This window comes from Puma concolor, chromosome E3, assembly GCF_028749965.1.
Source record: "Puma concolor isolate L17-30 chromosome E3, mPumCon1.1.hap2, whole genome shotgun sequence".
NCBI classification, from domain to species: domain Eukaryota; kingdom Metazoa; phylum Chordata; class Mammalia; order Carnivora; family Felidae; genus Puma; species Puma concolor.
Genome location: NC_141682.1, coordinates 6,734,583 through 6,756,215, shown reverse-complemented (window position 1 = coordinate 6,756,215; position 21,633 = coordinate 6,734,583). Strand labels below are relative to the sequence as shown.

Genomic DNA, 21,633 nt, shown 5'->3' with positions numbered 1-21,633 from the left:
TCGCTTTTCCTTCTTGCCATGTATCACTTTTTCATTATGGTGATGCATGCATTTCTGTTGTCACTCTTCCTAGTCTGTCACATTTATTGATCTTTTCTTATGTGCCAGGAACTGTTGAAGCCCTCACAACAGCTCTATGAAGCAGGGATTATTATTATCTCCATTTTACAGAAGAGCACAGTTAGATTATGAACTTGGCCAAGGTTATACACCTTCCTGTGGGATCTGTGACGGGCTCATCTCCATTCCCTTCACAACATCTAGAACATGCCCTGGGCTTGCTGGGGGCTTGGGGAATATGTGTGAAGCAGCCAGATGCTGGGGCACGTCCCTGTGACTCTGGGGGGGGGTCCCCCCACCTCACCTTGGACTTCTGCACCGTCTCCATGCTGGCGTTGAGGTCGTCGATCTCAGCCTTCATGACTTGCTTGTCCTTCTCCAGCTTGGCCTTGACCCTCTGCAGGTTCTCCACGTGCTCCGTCAGCTCAGCCATGGAGTCCGTGTGCTTCTTGCGCAGTGTGGAGGCCGCTGCCTCACTCTGCAGGGCCGCCTCCTCCAGCTCCCGCCTCAGCTTTAGCAGCTCTGCCTCCCGCTTGCGGTTCTGCTCAATCTAGGAGAGAGAAGCAGGGCTTTAGCAGAACTGACCGGCACTGGTCTCCTTAGGGCAGACGCTGCCCGCCTGCTCAGTGGTGCCCCGATATTTCTGCGCCCCTGTAACAGGATGTCTTGATTGAGATGTCAGTCCCGAGCCTCTGGGTGGATTGCCCATAGGATTTGTTTAGATGGTGTTGTGTGTCCAATTGTGCCCCCCGAGAAGATATGTTCAGTTCTTAACCCCAGATACCTGTGGATGGAAACAGGGTCTTTGCAGATGTAAACAAGGTAAAATGTCATACTGAACTAGGGAGGCCCCTAACCCAATGGCTGGTTGTCCTTATAAGGGGAGAGATTTGGATCCAGGGAGACCCATAAGAAGGCCATGTGACCATGAAGGCGGAGGTTGGGGTGATTCATCTACAAGCAAGGAACACCAAGGATTGCCAGCAACCCACCAGAAGGCAGGGGAGAGTCCTGGGACAGATTCCCCCTGAGCTTCCAGAAGGAGCCTGCCAGGTAGGCCCTGCTCCAAGGCTCCCAATGTCACAGCCCCATGACCCTGCTTCCTCCCATCCCTCTGGTGCCCTACATCTGTCCCGTCGTCTTCACTTTCCCTGCATTGCTGGATGTAGTCCTTTCTTGATGCCTCTCACTCAAACCACCTGGGATGATTTTGTTTCCTCCCAGGACCCTGACCATAGCCGCATACCAGCTTTGGTTCTCAGCACTCCCCCCTACAACAAGCAGCCTGAGGCCAGGATGGTGAGGGAGTGGGGTGTGCAGTCCAGGGAGCCTCGGGAAAGGATGCCTAGCCTTCCAGTGCTAAGGGACCCCATCCACTTTCCTTCTCTCAGCTCTGACCCAGGGGCCACATTTGTAAGCGACCTGACTATCCAGAATTAGAAGGAGAATTTCAAGCTTCTGTCAGTCTCCGTGATGCCTTTATGTGAGTTGGAGGAAGAGGCATTCCACACCAGAGGCCCAACTTGGATTCCGGCCCTGGCAGTATGGGGTCACCCCTCTGTATTAACCATGTCTTTATTTTCTGTATTCTTATGCCTTGTCCTCTTGGGGTTTTGCTGACCCTGGACAACAGCCCCCTCCCAGGGTAAGCTAACTCCTAGAGATAGCAAACAGCTAGATTTCCAGTGCAAAGCAACCGGTCTAGAGCCCACACCTCCAGCTCCTCCTCTCTGGGGTGCTCATACTCTCAGCCACTGTCCCCCTGCTCTCATTACCCCCATGGTCAGGTACCAACTGGGCTCAGCCCCGGTGCCCCAGGGCCCGGTGAAATTATCCAAACTAACCAGTCCTAAGCCTGCTTCCTCTGCCGTATCCGTTCCTTCCTCAGAAACCACAATAAAGGCTCTTGCCTGCAATTCTCCCCTGCCTCTGCCGCCACTGACCCTGCTGCTTCCCGTGTGGCCCTGCATGGCACGCCCCCTCTTAGGAACTGTAACAGACTGTCTGCACGGTGGCAGTCCTTCCCCTAATCGGCTGGCATTACCTCAGCTCACATTTTCTGAAAGACACGTTATATCTTACAACGTCTGCCCTCTGCATTCAGTCCCGTTCCCCGTCTGTCCTCACCACTGAGCTAAGGATCCCCGGGAGAGAGGGGACCAAACCAGCCCCTCTCTGGCCTCTTCTTTATTATTAATTGTTCTCTCCTCAAGTTAGCCCCAGGAATTCAGCAGCAGCTAACTGGTCCTATTCTCACTGCTTCTCATCCAGCAGTTTTTTTTTTTTTTTTTCTCCCTGAAGGCAGGCAGGAACTGGGGTCCCTGGGCCCGTCCCCTCCACAAGGATGGTACCTGAGCAGACGTGGCTCCCCCAGCCTCTTCCAGCCTGTCACTGAGGTCTTCAAGATCCCGGGACAGGTCGCTGCGTTGTTTCTCCACCTGGGGGTGGGGAGGTTGGGTGACCGTGATGGGGAGCCATGTGGGAGCCCCTCCCTCTGGTAAAGACTGCAGTGACCGCATGGTGTCTGTGGGGCTGGGGGCCCGCACTTTGGGAGCTCTGCACTCTGCCTGCCACCCCACACACTCAGTGAAGGATGTCTCTGTCCTCCTCCCTGCACTGGGTGGGTCTCCCTGCCCATCCTACCTCCGGCCCCCATTTGGCTGAATCTGGAGTTTAGGTGCGTGACGATTCCTCTCCCACTGGCTCTCTGGCCTCATCCTCATCTAAAGCCTCCTTCCACTCTTTGCTGGTCCTTTTTTTTTTTTTTTAATTTTTTTTTTCAACGTTTATTTATTTTTGGGACAGAGAGAGACAGAGCATGAACGGGGGAGGGACAGAGAGAGAGGGAGACACAGAATCGGAAACAGGCTCCAGGCTCTGAGCCATCAGCCCAGAGCCTGACGCAGGGCTCAAACTCCCGGACCGTGAGATTGTGACCTGGCTGAAGTCGGACGCTTAACCCACTGCGCCACCCAGGCGCCCCATCTTTGCTGGTCCTTTAACATCTTTGTACCTGTGCAGGGAGGTGCCGTTTCATTCCCTCCGTCTAGACATTCTTTCCCTCGTCAGCCTGTTGAGTTCAGTTCTCCGAGTTCCCAGGCTCATGTTGTCTCCTCTGCCTGCGCTAGGTGGGGCCACGCCACGAATCGTATCTTTACGCCTTACGTCCTAATTAATACTGCACCTGTAGCACAGTGCCTGATGCACGGTAGGGGCTCAAGAAACAGCGAGGGCCTTTTCAGTTGGAAACCTGCCCTCCCCTCTGGTGCTTTCCTGAGTGGAGTGTCTACTTATGGTTGGCTCGTGGCTGGCACTGGGTCCTTAGACTCAAGTAAGTGTAGAAGTAGTTCATTTACCTTGGCTCTCATTGCCCTCTCAGCTTCCAGTTCTTCCTCCAGCTCCTCAATTCGGGCCTAGCAGACAAATCGGTGGGGGTGGAGGGGTGGGATTTATCTCTTCTGTGTGAAGTTACAGACTTACCCACTTGACCTTTTAGTAGGGAAGTGATGGAAAGGGGCTGAGCATGTGATGGACACTGTCAAAAGCAGAGGGAAACAGGGCACAGAGAGTATGTGCAATGGTCCTGAGGCAGGGGAGAGGCTGGGGTATGAGACCCCTCAAGGAGCCAGCATGGCTAGGGAGTGGGGGGCAGGGACGCTGGGTGACAAGGTCAGGGAGGGGGCAGGGGCAGATGGTGGAGGGCCTTGTCCTCATAGTGGGGGCGTTGACTTTAAGCCTGCATGAGGTGAATGTGGATCAGTGTCAAGGACTCTGGGGCAGCCTTGCTCCTCAGGAAACCCGGGCGGCCAAGCAGCTGATGGGGGCCAAGGTGCCTGGAAGGGCGTTTCAAAAGGAGAGTTGCGCCTTCTCGGTCCTGAACACACCTGATGCTCCTTCAGTTTCCGCTGGAGTGTGGAATTCAGAGACTGCTCATCCTCGTACTTGGAGTTGACAGAATTGATTTCCATATCCCTCCTGCAAGAGAAGGTGTGATCTGAGGAGGAGCTCTGAGGGGATACCAGCCAGCTGGTGAGGGAACAGAACCTGGGCTACCGGAGGAGGCCTTGAACCTGCTGAAACCCATTCATCCCCTAACCCCCTGACCCTCTGCGGTGACAGCCCAGAAGGTCTCGCCCTACAAAAGCCCTCAGAATCTGCTGCACAGGCCTCCCACTCACTCATGCATTTGTTAATCTGGCACACGTTTATTGACTATCTACTATTGCCGGATGCTGTTTGGGGCTCCAGGGACACATCCGTGAATAAACCAGACAGAAATCGCTGCCCTGGTGAGCTTACATTCTAGGGGCTCCAGAATCACATGGGTGCTTTGCCTTTTTAGGGAAAATTTTCTTCCAAAAACTTTCCATAAAAGGCTGTCTCCTTCTGATATGTGGGTTGCACGTGTCAAGGAGCCATGTGTGAGAACTAAGACACCAGAGACCAAGTAGGTGAGCAGGATGGTCAAGGTCACATGCAGCTTCTGGGTGTGCCACAGAAGAAATGAGCCGCGATGCGGCATTAGCCACACGCGTCTCACAGCAGCTCGTGGAGCTGTCAAACTGCCTTGGTAAAATGTACTTCAAAGTTGTGTCGTCCAAATTCTGCCCCCTGAAAGCTTGTCCATCTCCTAATCTCCATCCCCTCAGCCTCTTGCTTTAGTTCAGGTTTATACCTGGACTATTGCAGTAGCCTTCCGGTTGCCTTCCTGCTTCCAGTTTTTCTCCGCTCCACCTGTCCCCCATAGTTACTGCCGCAGTGATATTGAAATACCCCTCGACTCCTTGTGATCTTTGAAAGCCCAGCTTACAGGTTTCTGCCAAGACTCCCTGCCTATGGGGGAGGGGCATTGCTCAGTACCAGCCCCCTTTCTGGCGCCCAGCTGGCCCTGTGTGAGGCTAGGAGCTCCCTGTGGATGGGCAGTGCCTACTGTCCCCTCCCTATGTGCTCTGTAGCAGGCACCGTGCCTGGCACATAGCGGGTATTAGGGATGTGCGTTAATACATGCGAAGCCCTCAGCGCGGTGCCTGGCACCTGGTACCACACAGAAAGTGCTAATGTTGTGGATGAAATGAATGACAGCATGGGCGTACTTTTTCACCACTTCCTCGAGGTCCAGCTTGGACCGCTCCATCTCGTTGAGGTTGTCAATGGTTATCTTCAGGTCACTCTCAGCCTTCCGACGGGCCTTCTCCACCTCCGCCCGGATTTTCTTTTCTTGTTCCCAGTTATCCTCCAGCTGCAGAAACAAGAAGAGTGAGAGAAAACGCGTGTGTTGAGGGGAGCGGGGTGAGTCTGAGGCCAGAATGCAATTGAGGAACCAGACTGGGCCTGGTTCCTTAGCTGTGGCAACAGAAAGGCCCTCATTTCCTCAGGGGGACATGTCAGTCCAATTCCCCAAATGTATCTGAGGGCCCTGGGCCCCATGACAGACCTGGCCCTTGAGCTATAGAAATGGCCCCAGCAACAGGGCATTACCTCATGGATCTGGGTGCTGAGCTTGCTGTTGGTCTTGGTCAGGTGGTTCACCTTGTCCTCCTCAGCTTGCAGGTCGTCTAGGGTTTTCTGGAAGGAAAGATCTTGTATGTTCCACGAGACATGCAGAAGCAGCTGAACAGACCTAGTTCTCTGCCATCACTTCTGAGCTGGGTTGAGTTGACTTCAGGGAACAGCTACTGAGTCCCTGGCCCTGGTGCCAGGTGAGGCAGGGGAAGACCTGAGCACCCGTTAGCTGTAGGTGGGCCCTCAATGGTCAGTGGGGCTCTGGCTCTCCGTGGGGCATGCAGGAGGTCTGTTGGGGAGCTTTTGTTCACCACCATGATTGGGGGCCCCACTGGCACTTAGTGGTTCCAGGGATGCTGGACATGCCTCGCTCTGGACAATCCGGTACCGTGAAGCATAATTCTGTAGTCCGCACACTTGATGCCCCACCCGGGCATTCATGTACGTAAAACAACAGTTCTATTCTTCTAAACCCAGCAGCCAGGACCACTGGACACATAACTCAACTTTTTTTTTTCGTTTAGTATACACTATATTTTTAAAGAATGATCTACCATGAAAACTGAGAGATTTGTTATTGTCAAAATCTCCCTGAGAGTTCTTCACCATTTTGTAAACCCGCATCACTGACGGCAGCCACACTTTGCCGTCAATGTCACCAACACACCCTCTGTGCCCGTCCGTCTTCGGCCACCTAGGCAGGCTCGGGTGTTCAGCCGACTGCTCACAACGTCTTCTAGTGGATCTGCCTGAGCGCTTACACACGGACAGCCCCGTTATTTATTATAAATTACATTCCGTTCATTTCCCCCTTAAAAAGAAGGGCACTCTATTGATTTTTTTGAAGGTATGTATTAGCTATAATAATGTTTATTTTACGATAGTAAAGAGAGGCTTCCAAAATGCAGTCTGCCCTCATTATTTGTGGATTATCTATTTTCCAATTTACCTACGAGCTAAAATTTATGTGTAATCCCAAATCAATACTTGTGGTGCGTTCATGGTCATTTGCAGACATGCGCAGAGCAGCGAAAAGTTTGCGTCTTCTGGAGCGCACATTCCCAGCTGACGTCAAATAAGATGATGCCCCGCCTTCTTGTTTCAGCTCATACTGCAAACAGGTGGCTTTTTCATAGTCTATTTAGCGCCATGTTTTTTTACATTTTTTGTGCTTTTGTCTTGGTGAGTTTGGCTCATAAAATGGTGCACCAAGCACACTGGTACTGTGCTATCTAGTGTTCCCAAGCACAAGAAAGCTGTGCTGTGCCTCACAGAGGAAATTTGTGTGTTAGATAAGCTTTGTTCAGGCATGAGATACAGGGTTGTTGACCGTGAGTTCATTGTTCAGGAATGGACAGTGTGTACCAAGTAGTGTCTTACACAGAAACACACATAAAACAAAGTAATGTATTGATTGATTGACGAAAACGTGACCAGAGGCTTGCAGGAACCTAACCTTCTATTTCCCCTTAAAACCAAGGTTCAGTATTGGTGCGCCTGGGTGGCTCAGTCAGTTGGGCATCTGACTTTGGCTCAGGTCATGATCTTGAGGTCTGTGGGTTTGAACCTCATGTTGGGCTCTGTGTTGACAGCTCAGAGCCTGGAACCTGCTTCAGATTCTGTGTCTCCCTCTCTCTCTGCCCTTCCCCTGCTCGCTCTCTGTCTCTCAAAATTGAATAAATGTTAAAAAAAATTTAAAAACAAAAACGGGGGTCCAGCATTTGTTTATTCAGTGTTTGTGGTGACTTTATGGAACATAACTACCTGGGATAATGAGAATCGACTGTATTTGTTATAAAAGGGGGCTCTGAGTTTGAAATGGTTGAGGGTTACAGTCTAAGGGGAAGTATTTCCAGAGGCAGCAGAGAGAGGCACTAAAGGGGATGTGCTGTGGGTTCATGGTGTCAGCAAACATGGTGACGGGGGTCTGCTGTCCGGTTCTGGGCTTCAACTTGCTCTCTGCACCTGTGTCTTCAGAGTTAGGAAGTGGTCTGTGCCAAGGTCAGCACTGGTGGCTGGTCAGAGCTGGCTCTGCCTCCAGGAGCCTGAGCCCATAACGGTCAAACGGGTCTCCTCACAAGAGCTCATGCCCTTTGTCGCCAAGATGTATTGGGGTTCACTGGTGCTTTAGCACCGGCAGGGCACTCATCCTGATAAGTCTGGGGACCCTAGCTTCCAGTGCACCTGGGATCATCTCCTCATGCCCGCTGCCCCTCTTTCACTCTCAGACTAGTCTGGGTGATAAATTATATGGTCGCCCCACTTACAATAAACTTGGGAGGAGAACAACAAGACATGACAGTGCCTGCTTCTCTGATGAGGAAATTGAGATTTAGGAAGACTGACTTCCCTATAGGCCCCAGCTGAGGGGCAGCAAAACCAGGGTCTCCAGTCTCCGAGCTCCACCTGCTGTGCCAAGTAGAAGCCTGTGGTGCCTACCTGGTGCAGCTCCTCCAGGGCCCTCTTCTCCTTCTGGAGCTTGGCGATGGAGTCTTCACGGAGCGAGAGGTCCCCGGTTAGGGTGCGGACCTTGTGATCCAGGGCCTGGAAACAGGGGCAGGAGAGGGACAGGCCTTTAAGGCTGGGAACAGCCTTGGAGGGGGAACAAAGAGGGAGGCGCTTGCTCCGAGAGAGGGGCTCTTCAGCTTGGCTGCGGTCCAGAGTCACTTGGGAGCCTGAGAAATGCTAGTGCCCAGGGCACACCCCAGGCAGGTCAGAATCTGAGGGTGAGGGCAGCAGTGAGAACCACCAGTCAGGCCTTGGCTCTTCAAAGCCCGGCCCTCAGACGTCAGCGGTGTCTGAGACACGTGGACCCTCGGGTCCCAGCAGACTTGCTGATGCAGAACTGGCATGTTATCAAGATGCCAGCACTTTGTGTGCACATCAGAGCTGAAGAGGCACGGGCTTAGGCAGCATACACCTTCCCCTGCTCTGGACCCCCCCCCCCCCCCCGCCAACTTGTGAGGGTAAGAAGGGGGCTTCAGGGCCAAGGGCCCACCAGATGGTATCAGGAGCCAGGGGCTCCCCCTGGAGCCGACTGGAAGGGCAGCAGCTGCTTGTTTGGGCAGAGATCCAACAGCTAGCAGTGGCCCCACGCTAGAGAGAGGGTTGTCTCTTCCGGGAAGAGGGCAGAAGGCAGATGTAGTGAAGAAGAACGTTCTGTGAGGGGCCCAGGGATGCTGAGTCTGAGTGGGCCACAGGCTAGCACAGACACCTGGGTTTCACGGGCACGAGGAGAACCAGTCAGTCCTGAGCCTGGATGTCACCATGAGGGAAAGAGCCCTCATCCCTCTAGCTACTTTGTCCCGACGGAACTTTCTGCAGCAACAGCCAAGTTCTCAGTTCAATGCGGTAGCACTAGCCTGGTGTGGCTATTGAGCACTCGAAATGCTGCTAGGTCAACAGAGGAGTCACGTTTTCCATGGCGCTGAGTTAAGTTAAACTAGCCCCATGTGGCTGGTGGCTAGGGTCCTGGGCGTTGCTGCTGAGGGGACTCCAGGTGGGACCCCCACAGGGTTTCCTGTTCCCGAGGTGGGTGTAGTGAGGCCCCAGGGCCTCCTCACCTGCTTCTCCTTCTCCATCTTGGCCAGTGTGGTCTCCAGACCCTCCAGGTCCCGCTTCAGGTCACTCATCTCGCCCTCCAGCTTGCGCTTGGTGGCGCTCAGGGAGGCCGCCGTGCCCTCCTCCTCCTCCAGCCGCTCCCGCATGTCCGAGATCTGGCTCTCCAGCTCCATTTTCGTCTTCATCATCTGGGTCAGGCGCTCCTCGGCATCTATCAGGTTCTCTTGCTCCTGGTGGAAGAAAGAACGCCAGTCAGAGGGGGTCCCACAGGGGTCTGGGCACTGGCTCTGAGCTCCTTGTGATGCGTGTGACAGAACAGAGTCTCGCAGTGCCGTCCCCAGGCCACCAGCTGCATCACTCGTGAGCTGGTTAGGACGCAAGAGCTCAGGCTCCACCCGAGACCTGCTGTGTTGAAATCTGCCTTTGAACAGATCCCAGGTGGTCAGGTGCACCTGAAGGATGTAGCCAGTGGTCCAGGACAAGTCGAGGACACATAGGCTGCACACCGCCGGTAGGTGGGGCTGAGCCCAGGAGTGCCTGTGGTTCCGTCTGCCAATGGGGAGTGACTATCTGCCCAAATGACTCCCAGCATCGTTTTAGCACCTTTGTGTTAACGAACCATTTCCCACCCACAGTTCCTCCTTATAACGACCCCAAGAAGCAAACGAGGCAGATGTCACTGTAAGCGACGGTTTAGAGATGAGGGACCTGATATTCGGAGGAGGTGGGGTCGTCAAAGGTCAAACGGACAGTACATGGCAGAAGAGGGACACCCTGGGTGTCCACTGGGGTCTCCCCAAGATGGGGTCAGTGGCGTAAACAGCAACCGGCCACAGACTCAAACCAGACCATCTGTGTGACTTTCGGTTTGTGGCATAACATTACTGAAATTCAGGTCTTTGAAAAATAAGGGAAATCATCACTGTGAGGCATTAAGGGGTGGGGCCCATATATAGGTGCTCCCATAAGCGGGTGATTCTTTTATTACGGGGGTCTCTCTCGTATGCTGATTCTCAGAAGGCTCACCCCCCACCTGCCTCCCTGGGTCTGGCTCTTAGTGGCCCCGGGGATCCTGGTAGTTGCCAGGGCCCCCAGCTCCCGCCCTCCCTCCGGGGCCCCACATACGGCCTGTAGCTGGATGGTGAGGTCATTCTTCTCCTGGCTGAGCGTGGCCATCTTCTCCTCCAGCTCCTTTACCCTGCTTATCAGCTCCTGTGTCTTGCACATGGCGTTCCTCAGCTCCTCCTCCTTGGCCTTCATCTCCTCCTCTTGCCGAGCCACATTCAGGAGCGGCTTGACCTGAGTGGCGGGCGACACCCTATGGCGTTAGGGGGATGGGCCGCGGGGGCTCGGCGGTGGGCTGTGGGCTCTCCCTCAGACAGGACCTCACACCCCCATCGGGGCGGAAAGCAGCCATGAGGGAGTCCCTCTCCACAGATGCCAGGAAGTATCTGTCGCCTCCACAGAGAAGGCCCGTCCTTGCCTAGGACCAATCCTCAGGGGTCTCTGCGATCCTGACAGACGCAGTTAGGTGTTCCTCGGCGTCTAGCCCCATTCAGGGCTCACACCGTTCTCTAAGCTGTGTGTGCTTGGCCGAGTTCAAGCTCCGGTTTCCCTTGCCTTTCTCCCTTACGGGGTCCTCCTCCTTGCTGTCTCTCTCTCTTCCTGTCTCCCTATCTCTGTCTCTCTCCCTGTTTCTGTGTCTCCGTCTCTCTGTCTGTGGGGACCTGGGATACTGCAGAGGCAAGTTCACATAAACGCACAACTATATGACATTTTTATTCAGTGAAAGCCTACCGGAACGTGTTGGGTTTTTTTTCCCACTGACTCATCCTATCTGGCTTAGATAAGACTAGAGCGTAGTTAAAAACTAAGAGTAAAGGATTTTTATTTTATTTTACTTTTTTTACTCATTGGAACAGGACCTTGCTCTGCCATGTTCAATTAGTAAAGTGTTGCTTTCTAGTAAAGAACAGAGAAGTTTCCAGGCTTTGTCTCCTCATCTTCTCTGACCACTGGTGTCCTGCTTGGGAGGAATCTTAAAGGCTGTTGGTCTGGGGCTTCCCAGAGGGCAACACAAATACCGAGGGGGCAAGTGAGATAGATTTAAGCCTTGCATAGAAATGCTTTGATTTTCATTGTTACACAGTTACTTTAAAAGTAACTTTTTTAAATTTAAAATTGTCTCATGTTTATATATTTTGAGAGAGAGAGAGAGAGAGAGTGAGCTTGAGTACAAGCGGGAGAAGGGGGGAGAGAGAGAGAGAGAGAGAGAGAGAGAGAAAGAGAAAGAAAATCCCAAGCAGGCTCCACACTGTCAGCACAGAGCCCCATGGGAGGCTTGATCTATAACTGTGAGATCATGACCTGAGCTGAGATCAAGAGTCGGACATTTAACCGACTGAACCACCCAGGCACCCCTAAATTTCTTATTTTTTAAATTTATTTTTAGGGGTGTCTGGATGGCTCAGTAGGTTAAGTGTCTGACTCCTGATCTCGGCTCGGGTCATGATCTCACAGTTCATGGGTCTAAGACTTGTGTGGGACTCTGCACTGACAGTCTGGAACCTGCTCGGGATTCTCTGTCTCCCTCTCTCTCTGCCCCCCCCTCGAATGAACTCTGTCTGTCTCTCTCAAAATAAATAAACAAACTTAAAATATATACAAATAAAAAGTAAAATAAAAATTTCAAAATAAAAAAGTAGCTAGCATCAGGAAAGCTCAGTCATGGAACAGGTGGGGGAAGGACTGGCAACTACCGAACTTTGAGAAATGCTCATCTGGACTGCTCTGGGATCTCAGGCCCTCGAAAGGGCTGGCCTGTGTGGGAGAGCCTTTGGGGAGGCAGAACTTACTATCCCTGCTTTGAATCTGTGGTCAGCACTGAGTGTTAGAAAGCGCTTTCCCATGGGGAGGGGAAGGAAGCTTCCACACGAGCCGTGGGGGCCTCAGGGCCACCAGAGATGACCTAGAGCCTGATCCACCCTCCGCATGGCTGTCCCTCCGACTCCTGAATGCAGCCCTGCATCCGGCCTCTGCTGGTGCCCAGCAGCACGTTCCCTTTGAGTGGAGGCCCGAGGTGGGGACCCCATCACCCAGTATGATTCCACCTGCACCAGGAGGAAGGCTCCCTGCCTGCTGCGTTGGTTAAGGGCTTACTCACTGCCCTCTCAGCTGTCTCGGAAGGACCTGGGAAATAGGCTGGATCCCACAATTTCCTGAGCTCGCTCCAGCTCTGAAGCTGAGGACCTCACTGAAGGAGCTGAAGATGCCTCAACATGTGCAGGGGGAGGGGCTGACGACCAAGCCCCCTTTTTGTACTGAGGGGCTTTCCATCCTAAGGGGATGTTATTTGGAAGGATGACATGAGGCAGGAAGGTCCTCTGTGGTTTTTCTCAGGGAGGAATTAGCCCCTGACCGGAAGGGGACTAGATTCCTCATTTGTCTCCCAGGCACCCTCATTTGTGGACTGTCCCTGCTGCATCCTGTGGCCTCCCACCCCCAAGAGGCACCTCCCCCCCAGGATTTCCCCCCTCCCCTCCCCCAGACACACACAACGAACTGGTAGCTGCAGCCCAGCTAGCCTGGCCCCTCAGCCCTACCTTGTTGTATAGCTTCCACCAGCCCCAGAAACGCAGCTCCAGGAACTTGCGTGTGTTCCGCTGGATGACTTTCAGGCCAATTCTGCAAAAAAAGGAAGCTGGGGTTCCCTGGATGAAAGTGCAGGTGTCAGGGCCTGGCCTCCCTGATGGAACGGTTCCACCCAGACAGCACAAGGCTGAGACAGACCACTCATTTCTTCTTACATTTCCTTCCTTCCTCTCCCTCACGGGAAATCACCCATTACTCTCTGAGTCCTATCCATTCTGCAGTCTCTGGAACCCGCCCCCCCCCCCCCCCCCGTCCCCTCCAGCTTCACTGGACTGTCATTTACCGAGGACCTCCTGCATGCCAAGGCCCTGCTGTCCTACACTCAGCCCCTAACTTGTGTCGCTGCCTTCAGTCACGGTCCCAGGGAGGGGGTGGGGGGGCAGTGGATATCAGGACCTCATTATTGTTATTTGCTCATTACTGTTATTATTACTAATACTATGCCCACAAGGAACCAGAGTCAACCACAGGTCAGCCAGGGTAGCCTGAGTTATTTTCTGATGATCATTTTAGAAAGATGGCTGGAAAACACAATTCAGAGGGCAAGGATTTGGAGTGAGGACTTCTGGATTCCAGTCTTGACTCTTTCTGCCTGGATCTGGGCCGGTTCCTTCACCCTTCTGACCTCAGTTTCCACATCTGCGAAGCAGGGGTGCCAGCCCTGCCACCTCCCTCTGACAGTGTCATCACATGGATCAATAAGGGAAAGTCTGGGAAAGTGGCTTGTAGGCTTTAAGAGAAGGGTCTGTATTAGGTGGTCCCTCTTATGGGTTGAATTGTGTCCCCTCCCAAAAGATCTGCTGAAGTCTTAACCCCCAGTGCCTGTGAATGTGACCTTATTTGGAAATAAGGTCTTTGCAGGTGTCATTACTTAGGTTAAGATGAGGTCATACTGGAGGAAGGTGGACCCCTGACCCGAGATGGCAGGTGTCCATATAAGAAGAAGGAAGGCCGTGTGGAGACATAGACAGAGAGAAGGTCTTGTGAAAACAGGCAGAAACTGGACTGATGTGGCCATAAGCCAAGGAACGCCTGAGGCCACCAAGACTACAAGAAGCAAGAAAGGATCCTCCTTTAGAGCGTTCAGGGGGAGTGCAGCCTGCAATATTCCTTGATTTCAGACTCCTGGCCTCCAGAGCTATGAGAATTGCCATTGTTTTAAGACACCCAGGTTGTGCTGCTCTGTTCCAGCAGCCACAGGAAGCGAATACAGACCCCAAACAGGGTTCTCTGGGCCAGTGGAGATGTCGCCGCCCTCCCCTCATCTCACGGCCCCGAGTCATTACTGGAGCTGACCGCTGGGTGTGTGGACGGGTCCCCGGTCATTCTGCGTGGATGCTTCAGTGGCCCCGCCCCACCCGTGTTTGTGAGTGCTACCTTCGCTCCAGCATCTTCTTGAACTCGATCCTCATGAGGAAGCCCCGCAGGCGACACTGCAGCATTGTCATGATCTTGGCCAGACGCTCGTCCCGCATGTCCTCAAGCTTAGCCAGGATGCCCGCTCGGAAGAATACCTGTGGGAAAGGCACACTCCTCTGCACGAGGCCCAGCTGTTGCCGATGGCGGCCACTTGTGAGGCAAGCCCCAGAGGTTCAGAAAGGGCCTTGAAAGTTAAGAGACCCAGTCTGGTGCTGGTGTTTGAGGCCCCTTGGGAACAGCTGGCCCTGGCCTGGACATCCCCAATAGCGGGGCCACTGCCAGCCTCTGTGTCTGTTTCCTCTTAGCCTCCTATGAGTTCCAGCTCTGGCCTTGCACTCGCTGGCTGGGTCACCTTGGACGCGTCTCCTCACATCTCAGGGCCTCAGTTCCCCATCTGTGAAATGGGGATGTTGATCCCTCCCTGACAGGGCTGCTATAAGGAGTAAATAGAGATAACTGGGTGGGAAAGTCTCACGTAAACTGTGAAGTGGTAAGTAAAATATGATAGGTTGGGGCACCTGGCAGCTCAAGCATCTGACTCTCCATCTCACGGGTTCATGGGATCGAGCCCCACATTGGGCTCTGCGCTGACAGCTCGGAGACTGTTTAGGAGTCTCTCTCTCCCTCTCTCTCTGCCCCTGCCCTGCTCACACTCCCTCTCTCTCAAAATAAATAAACATTTAAAAAAAAAATTTTTTTTTCAACATTTACTTATTTTTGGGACAGAGAGAGACAGAGCATGAACGGGGGAGGGGCAGAGAGAGAGGGAGACACAGAATCGGAAACAGGCTCTAGGCTCTGAGCCATCAGCCCAGAGCCTGACGCGGGGCTCGAACTCACGGACCGCGAGATCGTGACCTGGCTGAAGTCGGATGCTCAACCGACTGCGCTACCCAGGCGCCCCGACATTTTTAAAAAATGTGTTAGATCGTTATAATCCTCACTGCTGTGGTGACTGCCCAGCACGACGGTGGCAAGGGGCCTCCTTTACTGCTATGCAAACGGCCTGTAGACAGTCACGGTCTCCTAGGATCTGGGAGTGGGAAGAGGGGGTGGTGTTGGGCAGGGGAGAGGTTGACTTTGTAGAAGGATACAGAGCTTTACCAGTGCTGCACAGTTTCAGGCACCCAGCTCTGGTGTGTGTGAGAAAGCTTTGCAGTGGGTTAGAAAGATCAGGAAATACCCAACTTTGCAGTGTGTTAGATCAGGAAACACCAGATTTCCAGCAAATACAGATTAAGGTTGCAAGGTAACATTCACTCCTCCCTCCACCTGTGACTTTTAAGACTTTTCGAGAGCACGGGTGTTGGCACGGTTGTGGATCAGGGGAGGGTAGATTGGTACAACAGTTTTGGAAAAAGGGTTGGCATTCCCTCATCAAGTTAGTTGTTTGCATACCCTGAAACAGTCAACTGTCCTCTGCCGTGTTAGTACATCTCAACCCCGGCTGCACATCTCTCCTACCTAGAGGGTTGGAAAGATACCGATGCCTGCACAGTGATTTCAAACAATTTCTGGAGTGAGGCTCAGGCATTGGTATTTTTATCCCTCCCCAAAGTGATTCTAATGTATAGCCAAGGTTGAGAATTTCGTTCTGGAGAAACCTCTACACGGGATCATGTGCAAAGATACTCAAAGCAGCATTTGTTGATAACTGCAGAGGGGAAAAAAAATCAATTTCCAAGGGCAGGAGAAAGGATAATTGTCATGTGGCTGTCTGAGGCAGCATGATACGGTGGTGACAATGAGTGAATGTCCTATACTGACCAACAAGGATGAATCTTGGAAACATGAATGAGTGTTAGAAGCATGCTACAGAAGATTATATCGAGTGTGGTACTTTCATGTGCATATGTGACAAAACTATTTTTTAAAAGGCAGGGGGATGGTTAGCATTCGGAGCAAGGGGTTACTCCTGGGGGTGGGGAGGAAGGGGAGGAAAGAGATGAGAAGAGATTCTGGATTTTTAAGTGGGCCCATGGGTGGTGACTTTATTATCAGTTATGTTTCATAATGTAACATCTTTTTATAGTCTTCCAATAGGACATGATAGAAACTTCTAGAGGGATAGAAGGAGCCAGGAGACCTGTACCTGGCCTCAGCCTCCTTGGATGTGCTATGTGACCTTAGCCAAGCCACTCCCTCTTGGGAGGCCTCTAACTCCCCTCCTGTTCAATGGGAGTGCAGGACCCTGAGTCCTCCCAGCTCTAAGACTCTGTAACTCCACACCTTGAGGCCAGGAGCAGAGCTCTTGATTAAATCCTTTATGCGGATGCTATGGATACCAACAGGAAAAGAATGGAAAAGAATGCTCCCTCCACCTGCCTTCCTCCCCCACAAAAACCCAAAGAGCTAGCTAGCCATGATGGGGTAGAGACATTGGGCTTGATTTCATAAAATGTTTCTTGATATTTCAAAATGAATTGTCATTGAGTTGTGTCCTTTTAGGAGCAGTGAGGTGAGCATGTGGCTGGGTGTGGGGACACAGTTTACAGGCAAAATCATCCTGTTCTCTGCTCTGCCTCTGCCACCAGAGCCTGCCTGGTCCTTGTCCCCAAGCATGATATGGCAGGGACAATGACTGAATATCATGTACCAACCAACACGGTTGAATCTTGGAAACTTGGGTGAAGCTTGGAAAGCTATCCCCAGGATCCCCAGGACTCTACCTGGACCTGAGGTGCCCAATGCAACATTGAACAACAGCAAAATGCAGTCCATTTGCCCAGCCAGTAACTGCATCAAATGTTGGCAACAGCAGCCCCATCCCCTTTCCCATGACCCAGTGTCGTGCGGCCTGGGGCCTGCTCCATTCTGCCTAGTACTGTGGAATTGGGCACATCACCTCCACGACCCTCTCCAGGCTTCCTCAAGGTTCCGCTCCTTCAAAGGTGGGGGTGGGGAAAAGAACTGGTCTCTGAGGTTCTCTCCCACTCAAGTATTCAGCGACTCTATGACAAAACCTGCAGTGTTCCTATAAGTCAATTTAGCTATACACAGCATTTCTCAATTGTGAAGGAGGCCAGAGCTCGCAGTTCTGGAGGATTCCAGAGCAGCGTTACAATTCTGCTAATGCTCACTACCATGAAGCAAGCTCTAGGGGCTTAGGAACTCTTCCTGTTCTGTTCACTGGTGTATTCCTAGAGCCTTGAACCATGCTTGGCACACGGAGGTGCTCTATGAGCATTTGCAAAGTGTCCGCGTCCTCTACCAAGCCTGTAGGGAAGCCATGTTGCCTGTGGCATCCATGAGACTTGGAGAGGTAGTTCATCTGTCCTGGGCTACACAGAACTAGGCTTTGAGCCTGATGCTCCTGAATGTAAAGCTAGTACCCCTCCTGGGTCGCCCTGCTTGTCATGTTGGGTGCAGTCTGGTTGGGCAGCTATAGATGGACACCTTGCACCATTAGCCTGGCTGGCCCTTACAGTCCCGACAAGACTCTGCAGGGCCAGGAAGTGGGACAGACACACGGCAGCCCAGGCCCTATGAGTCAAGATCAGGCAGCCTCTCTGAGTCACCCCCAACTCACCTGCCAGCTCAGGGCTGGAGCTTTCAGTGTGGGTGGGCTGGGATTATGGTGCTTTGCTCTCAGACCTCACCCCCACACACATACCTCCATGCCCCAGTAAAATCCAGGACCTTGATTCTGATTGGGGCTCATACAGTACTAGGAAATAACCTACCATTTATTATGTACCTGTCCAAGCTGGGTTCTCACCCACGTTATCACTAATCACCCCCGAATCCCATGAGATCAGCTGTATCAGCCCTACTTTTGCAGAGGAGGAAACTGAGGCTCTCAGCAGCCGTGGGGCTTGCCTAAGGCAGGCAACTGGTCAGCGGCCAAGCTGGAATTCACACCCTGAAGCCCACCTTCTTGGGACGAGGCTGAGTGGTGGAGGGAGGGAGTATCACCAGAAGCCCCTACCTTGGTATGCCCAATTTTGTATTCATTCACATCCAGGTCAATGGACCCGAGCAGCAGCTCTGAGGCCTTCTTGTTGTCTACAAACCCCTGAGGAATCACATTGGGGTTCAGCACTTGGTACCTGTTGGGAGAGAGATGATGACAGCCACCATCACGCCCGAGCTGGCAGTTCAGGAAGTACATCCATGTAGTTGACCCATCCATTGGTCTTTGTGATGGCCTTGGAATCATGGTTAGACCTGTTCTGCAGATGCCCGAGGCAGGCACTGGGGTGGGACTGGCAGGAGACACTGGGGAGTGAATGTCTGTGTGGGTCAGGAGTTCAAAGGGCTGGTGCTCCTAGAAATGAAAACACTAAAAATTTTCCTTCCTGATCTTTTCTTCCAGACATAGGAGAAGCACTTATTTTTCTGGCCTGCAAGCAGCCCCCTTTGTGATTTAGACAAGTCCTTCCCTGTTTAAAGCCTTCAGAGGGCTTGGACAGGATGACCTCTAATGACTTGTCCATCAACCTATGGTCCTGTGTTCTAGTATGTAGGGAGTGGGTAGAAGGGAAATAATCCCTAAGGTGGAGGTGTTACTTTGGGTTCCCCCAGAAGCAGACCCTGGGACAAGGTATCCAAATGCAAATAGTTTACTTGGGGGATGGCCGAGTTGGGGAGGGGGACAGGGCAGTCAATAAGAGGCATGTTATCAGGTCAGTTATCAGAATGGGCAGCTGGGGATTAATGTTGCTAGGGGGTACTGGGAACAGTGGTGTGCTGAGACCAACTCCTACCGGCCGGCAAGAGCCAATTGGGTGAATCTCTCCTCAACCCCACATTCGCTGGTGTCACATCGCTTGGCTCGAAAGCAGCCATGGGAGTGTTTACACCATGGAAATCTAAAGACACTACAAATCAGGGCTTTTTAATTTCTTAATTTTTATCATTTTTTAAAAACGTAACCTGGAGAACCTGTTGTTAGACATTTATCTGGGAGCCCCACTCATAGTTAGCCCACCAGAAGAGTGAGGGAATTGAAATGCTGATATGCCAGTTGTCTGTAAGTCATTGGTTATGGGCCGCTCCTGGGGAAGGCATTAGTTCCTGAGACTTTCAGCCTGCCAAGTAACAAAGCTGGTTCAAGAGCCAGAGAAAGCCCCTCAGGCACAGAAATGCAGGTTCTGGCTGTTGAAAGTCAGGCCAAGGTGTACTCAGGTAGTGAGCTGCCGTCATCGTACCCGTAGCATCTGCTACAACAGGACTATATTTATCAATCAGTCCATCCCTGGAAACTGAGAACTGTACTCAGGCTATCAGGAAGACATCACTCACCTCTGTTTGAACTCTGGGTACAGCATCCTGTTTGGGAAGCCCTTCCTGCAAATACGGATGCCTTCCAGGACTCCGTTGCAAGCCAGCTGGTGCATGATCAGGTGGGCGTCCACCACGCCTGCCAAGAGGGAGGGTGCAGGATGTAGTCAGTGTTCTAGGGTGGCACAGGCCACTCCTTGTCACTGCAGAAAGCTAACTGAACGTCTGTGTTGTCAACCCCAGTCTCCTCCCGTCATTGCATGCAGGGCCCCACAATTCAGCCAAGACCAAAGGCCCTCCTGAGTATGACTTCTAGCTGGTTCTCACCCAGCCAGAACATGATTTTCACTTTACAAAACAGCTAGAATATGATTTTGGGGGATCCATTTTGGGGGATCCTTTCAGTGCCCCATTTTGTGCCCTAGTCATCCCTCGTGATTAAAAGTGAACTTAATTCAGGGCACCTGGGTGGCTCAGTCAGTTAAGTGTCCGACTTCGCCTCAGGTCATGATCTCACGGTTAGTGAGTTCAAGCCCCACATTGGGCTCTGCATTGACAGTGCAGAGCCTGCTTCGAATCCTCTGTCTCTCTCTCACTCTCTCTCTCTCTCAAAAATAAAGAAACATTACAAATTTTTTAAAAAGCGGATTTCATTTATACCTGGCTCACAGTTTGTGTGCAACAAACATTAGCTATTTTTATTAACGGTTATTGTTTCATTGGGTCAAAACTGTCCCAAGTTTGAAAAATTGGTGGGAGGAGAGGTTGGCAAAGAAGAGAAACAATACATAAGGTTTCAAAAATACTAAACTGCTCTCTACGTGTTCACTATGCTAAAAACAAGAAAGGGTATGTAGTTTAAGCAAACACTTCACAGAGCCTGAGGACTTCCAGCAGGGAGACATGTCCCCATGATGTACCTGATTGCTTGAACTCGTTGGGGACAATGCAGCGGACAAAATGGGGAGCCGTGCTGTGGAGGGTGGCCATCAGCTTATTCAACTGCTCCTGGGGGTGGAGGAAAAAGGAGAAGAAAGACTGAGTTAATAAGCTCAGTGTTGGTGTTGCAGGATACCGATGCTCAGGACAGGTCTTTATTTAGATTTCAACTAATTCATGTCTTTTTTTTCAACGTTTTTTTAAATTTATTTTTGGGACAGAGAGAGACAGAGCATGAACGGGGGAGGGGCAGAGAGAGACGGAGACACAGAATCGGAAACAGGCTCCAGGCTCCGAGCCATCAGCCCAGAGCCTGACGCAGGGCTCGAACTCACGGAGTGCGAGATCGTGACATGGCTGAAGTCGGACGCTTAACCGACTGCGCCACCCAGGCGCCCCTAATTCATGTCTTTTTAAAAATTTTTTAATGTTTATTTACTTTTGAGAGAGAGACAGAGCATGAGCAGGGGAGGGGCAGAGAGAGAGGGAGACACAGAACCCAAAGCAAGGCTCCAGGCCCCAAGCTGTCAGCACAGAGCCAGACACGGGGCTGGAGCCCACAAACTGTGAGATCATGACCTGAGCTAAGATCAGATGCTTAACCGACTGAGCCACCCAGGTGCCCCTAGAGTGCAATTAATTAAGTTAAAATGTAAATTCAAATTGAGTTCTTCTGCTGCACCAGCCTCTTTTCAAGCACTCACTAGCCATGTGTGGCTAGTGGCTACCATCATGGATGGCATATTGGGCAGTGGCCGTCTGTCATCTCAGAGGGACTTGCCCAAGGTGACGTGGTTTTCAATAAGCAGGGCCCTTCTTGATTCAGCGCTGGCTCATCATAGAGTCTCGATACTAGAAGGAACCATAGTGCCTATGAGGACGAAGCCCTGCCCGTTGTTAACCTCCCTATGGAGGTTCCCTCCTCCTCTGCTTGGATTCCTCCAATGAGGTAGCCCACTCCGCTTCCAGGCGGCTAGATCCTTGGCAAATATTGAAATCTTTCTTCGGGCCACATCTCCCTATTGGCTGCCTTTCTGCACTTTGGAACGTATCCCCAGTAATGCCCCAAATCTGTGGAAGTTGTGACCGGCCCAGAGGATCTGCCAGCCAACTCTGGGGCTGAAGATCTTAGGCACTGATATCTCCAATGATGCCACTCCCTGGGTTTCAGTCCGAAATGATGTGGTTGGACTGAACCATCTCTAAGGGTCTTTTCTGCTCTGAGGTCCTGTGGTTCTGTGACCCCTTTGGAAGGAAACAGACTCCTTACATGGAAGA

General features: G+C 52.1%; 1 protein-coding gene and 1 long non-coding RNA gene across 3 annotated transcripts in view; one reads left to right on the top strand and one right to left on the bottom strand.

Annotated features, from left to right (window-relative positions):
- The window catches only part of LOC147572912 (uncharacterized), a 55,648-nt gene extending 35,106 nt beyond the window's left edge, over positions 1 to 20,542 (top strand). The window contains exon 3 of the long non-coding RNA XR_015245652.1: positions 18,158 to 20,542. This is a non-coding gene — a long non-coding RNA (uncharacterized LOC147572912). The remainder of the gene's footprint in view (positions 1 to 18,157) is intronic.
- MYH16 (myosin heavy chain 16) overlaps positions 1 to 21,633 on the bottom strand; it is a 55,286-nt gene that overhangs the window by 22,896 nt on the left and 10,757 nt on the right. For both annotated transcript variants that reach the window (XM_086692695.1, XM_086692694.1), the window contains exons 9-22: positions 20,337 to 20,424; positions 19,438 to 19,555; positions 18,122 to 18,242; positions 14,152 to 14,288; positions 12,726 to 12,807; positions 10,249 to 10,422; positions 9,126 to 9,353; positions 8,002 to 8,106; positions 5,539 to 5,625; positions 5,154 to 5,299; positions 3,945 to 4,035; positions 3,417 to 3,473; positions 2,412 to 2,498; positions 365 to 610 (exon numbers count right to left, since the gene is read on the bottom strand). In XM_086692695.1, coding sequence (XP_086548821.1) covers positions 365 to 610; positions 2,412 to 2,498; positions 3,417 to 3,473; positions 3,945 to 4,035; positions 5,154 to 5,299; positions 5,539 to 5,625; positions 8,002 to 8,106; positions 9,126 to 9,353; positions 10,249 to 10,422; positions 12,726 to 12,807; positions 14,152 to 14,288; positions 18,122 to 18,242; positions 19,438 to 19,555; positions 20,337 to 20,424 — 1,767 coding nt within the window. The remainder of the gene's footprint in view (positions 1 to 364; positions 611 to 2,411; positions 2,499 to 3,416; positions 3,474 to 3,944; positions 4,036 to 5,153; positions 5,300 to 5,538; positions 5,626 to 8,001; positions 8,107 to 9,125; positions 9,354 to 10,248; positions 10,423 to 12,725; positions 12,808 to 14,151; positions 14,289 to 18,121; positions 18,243 to 19,437; positions 19,556 to 20,336; positions 20,425 to 21,633) is intronic.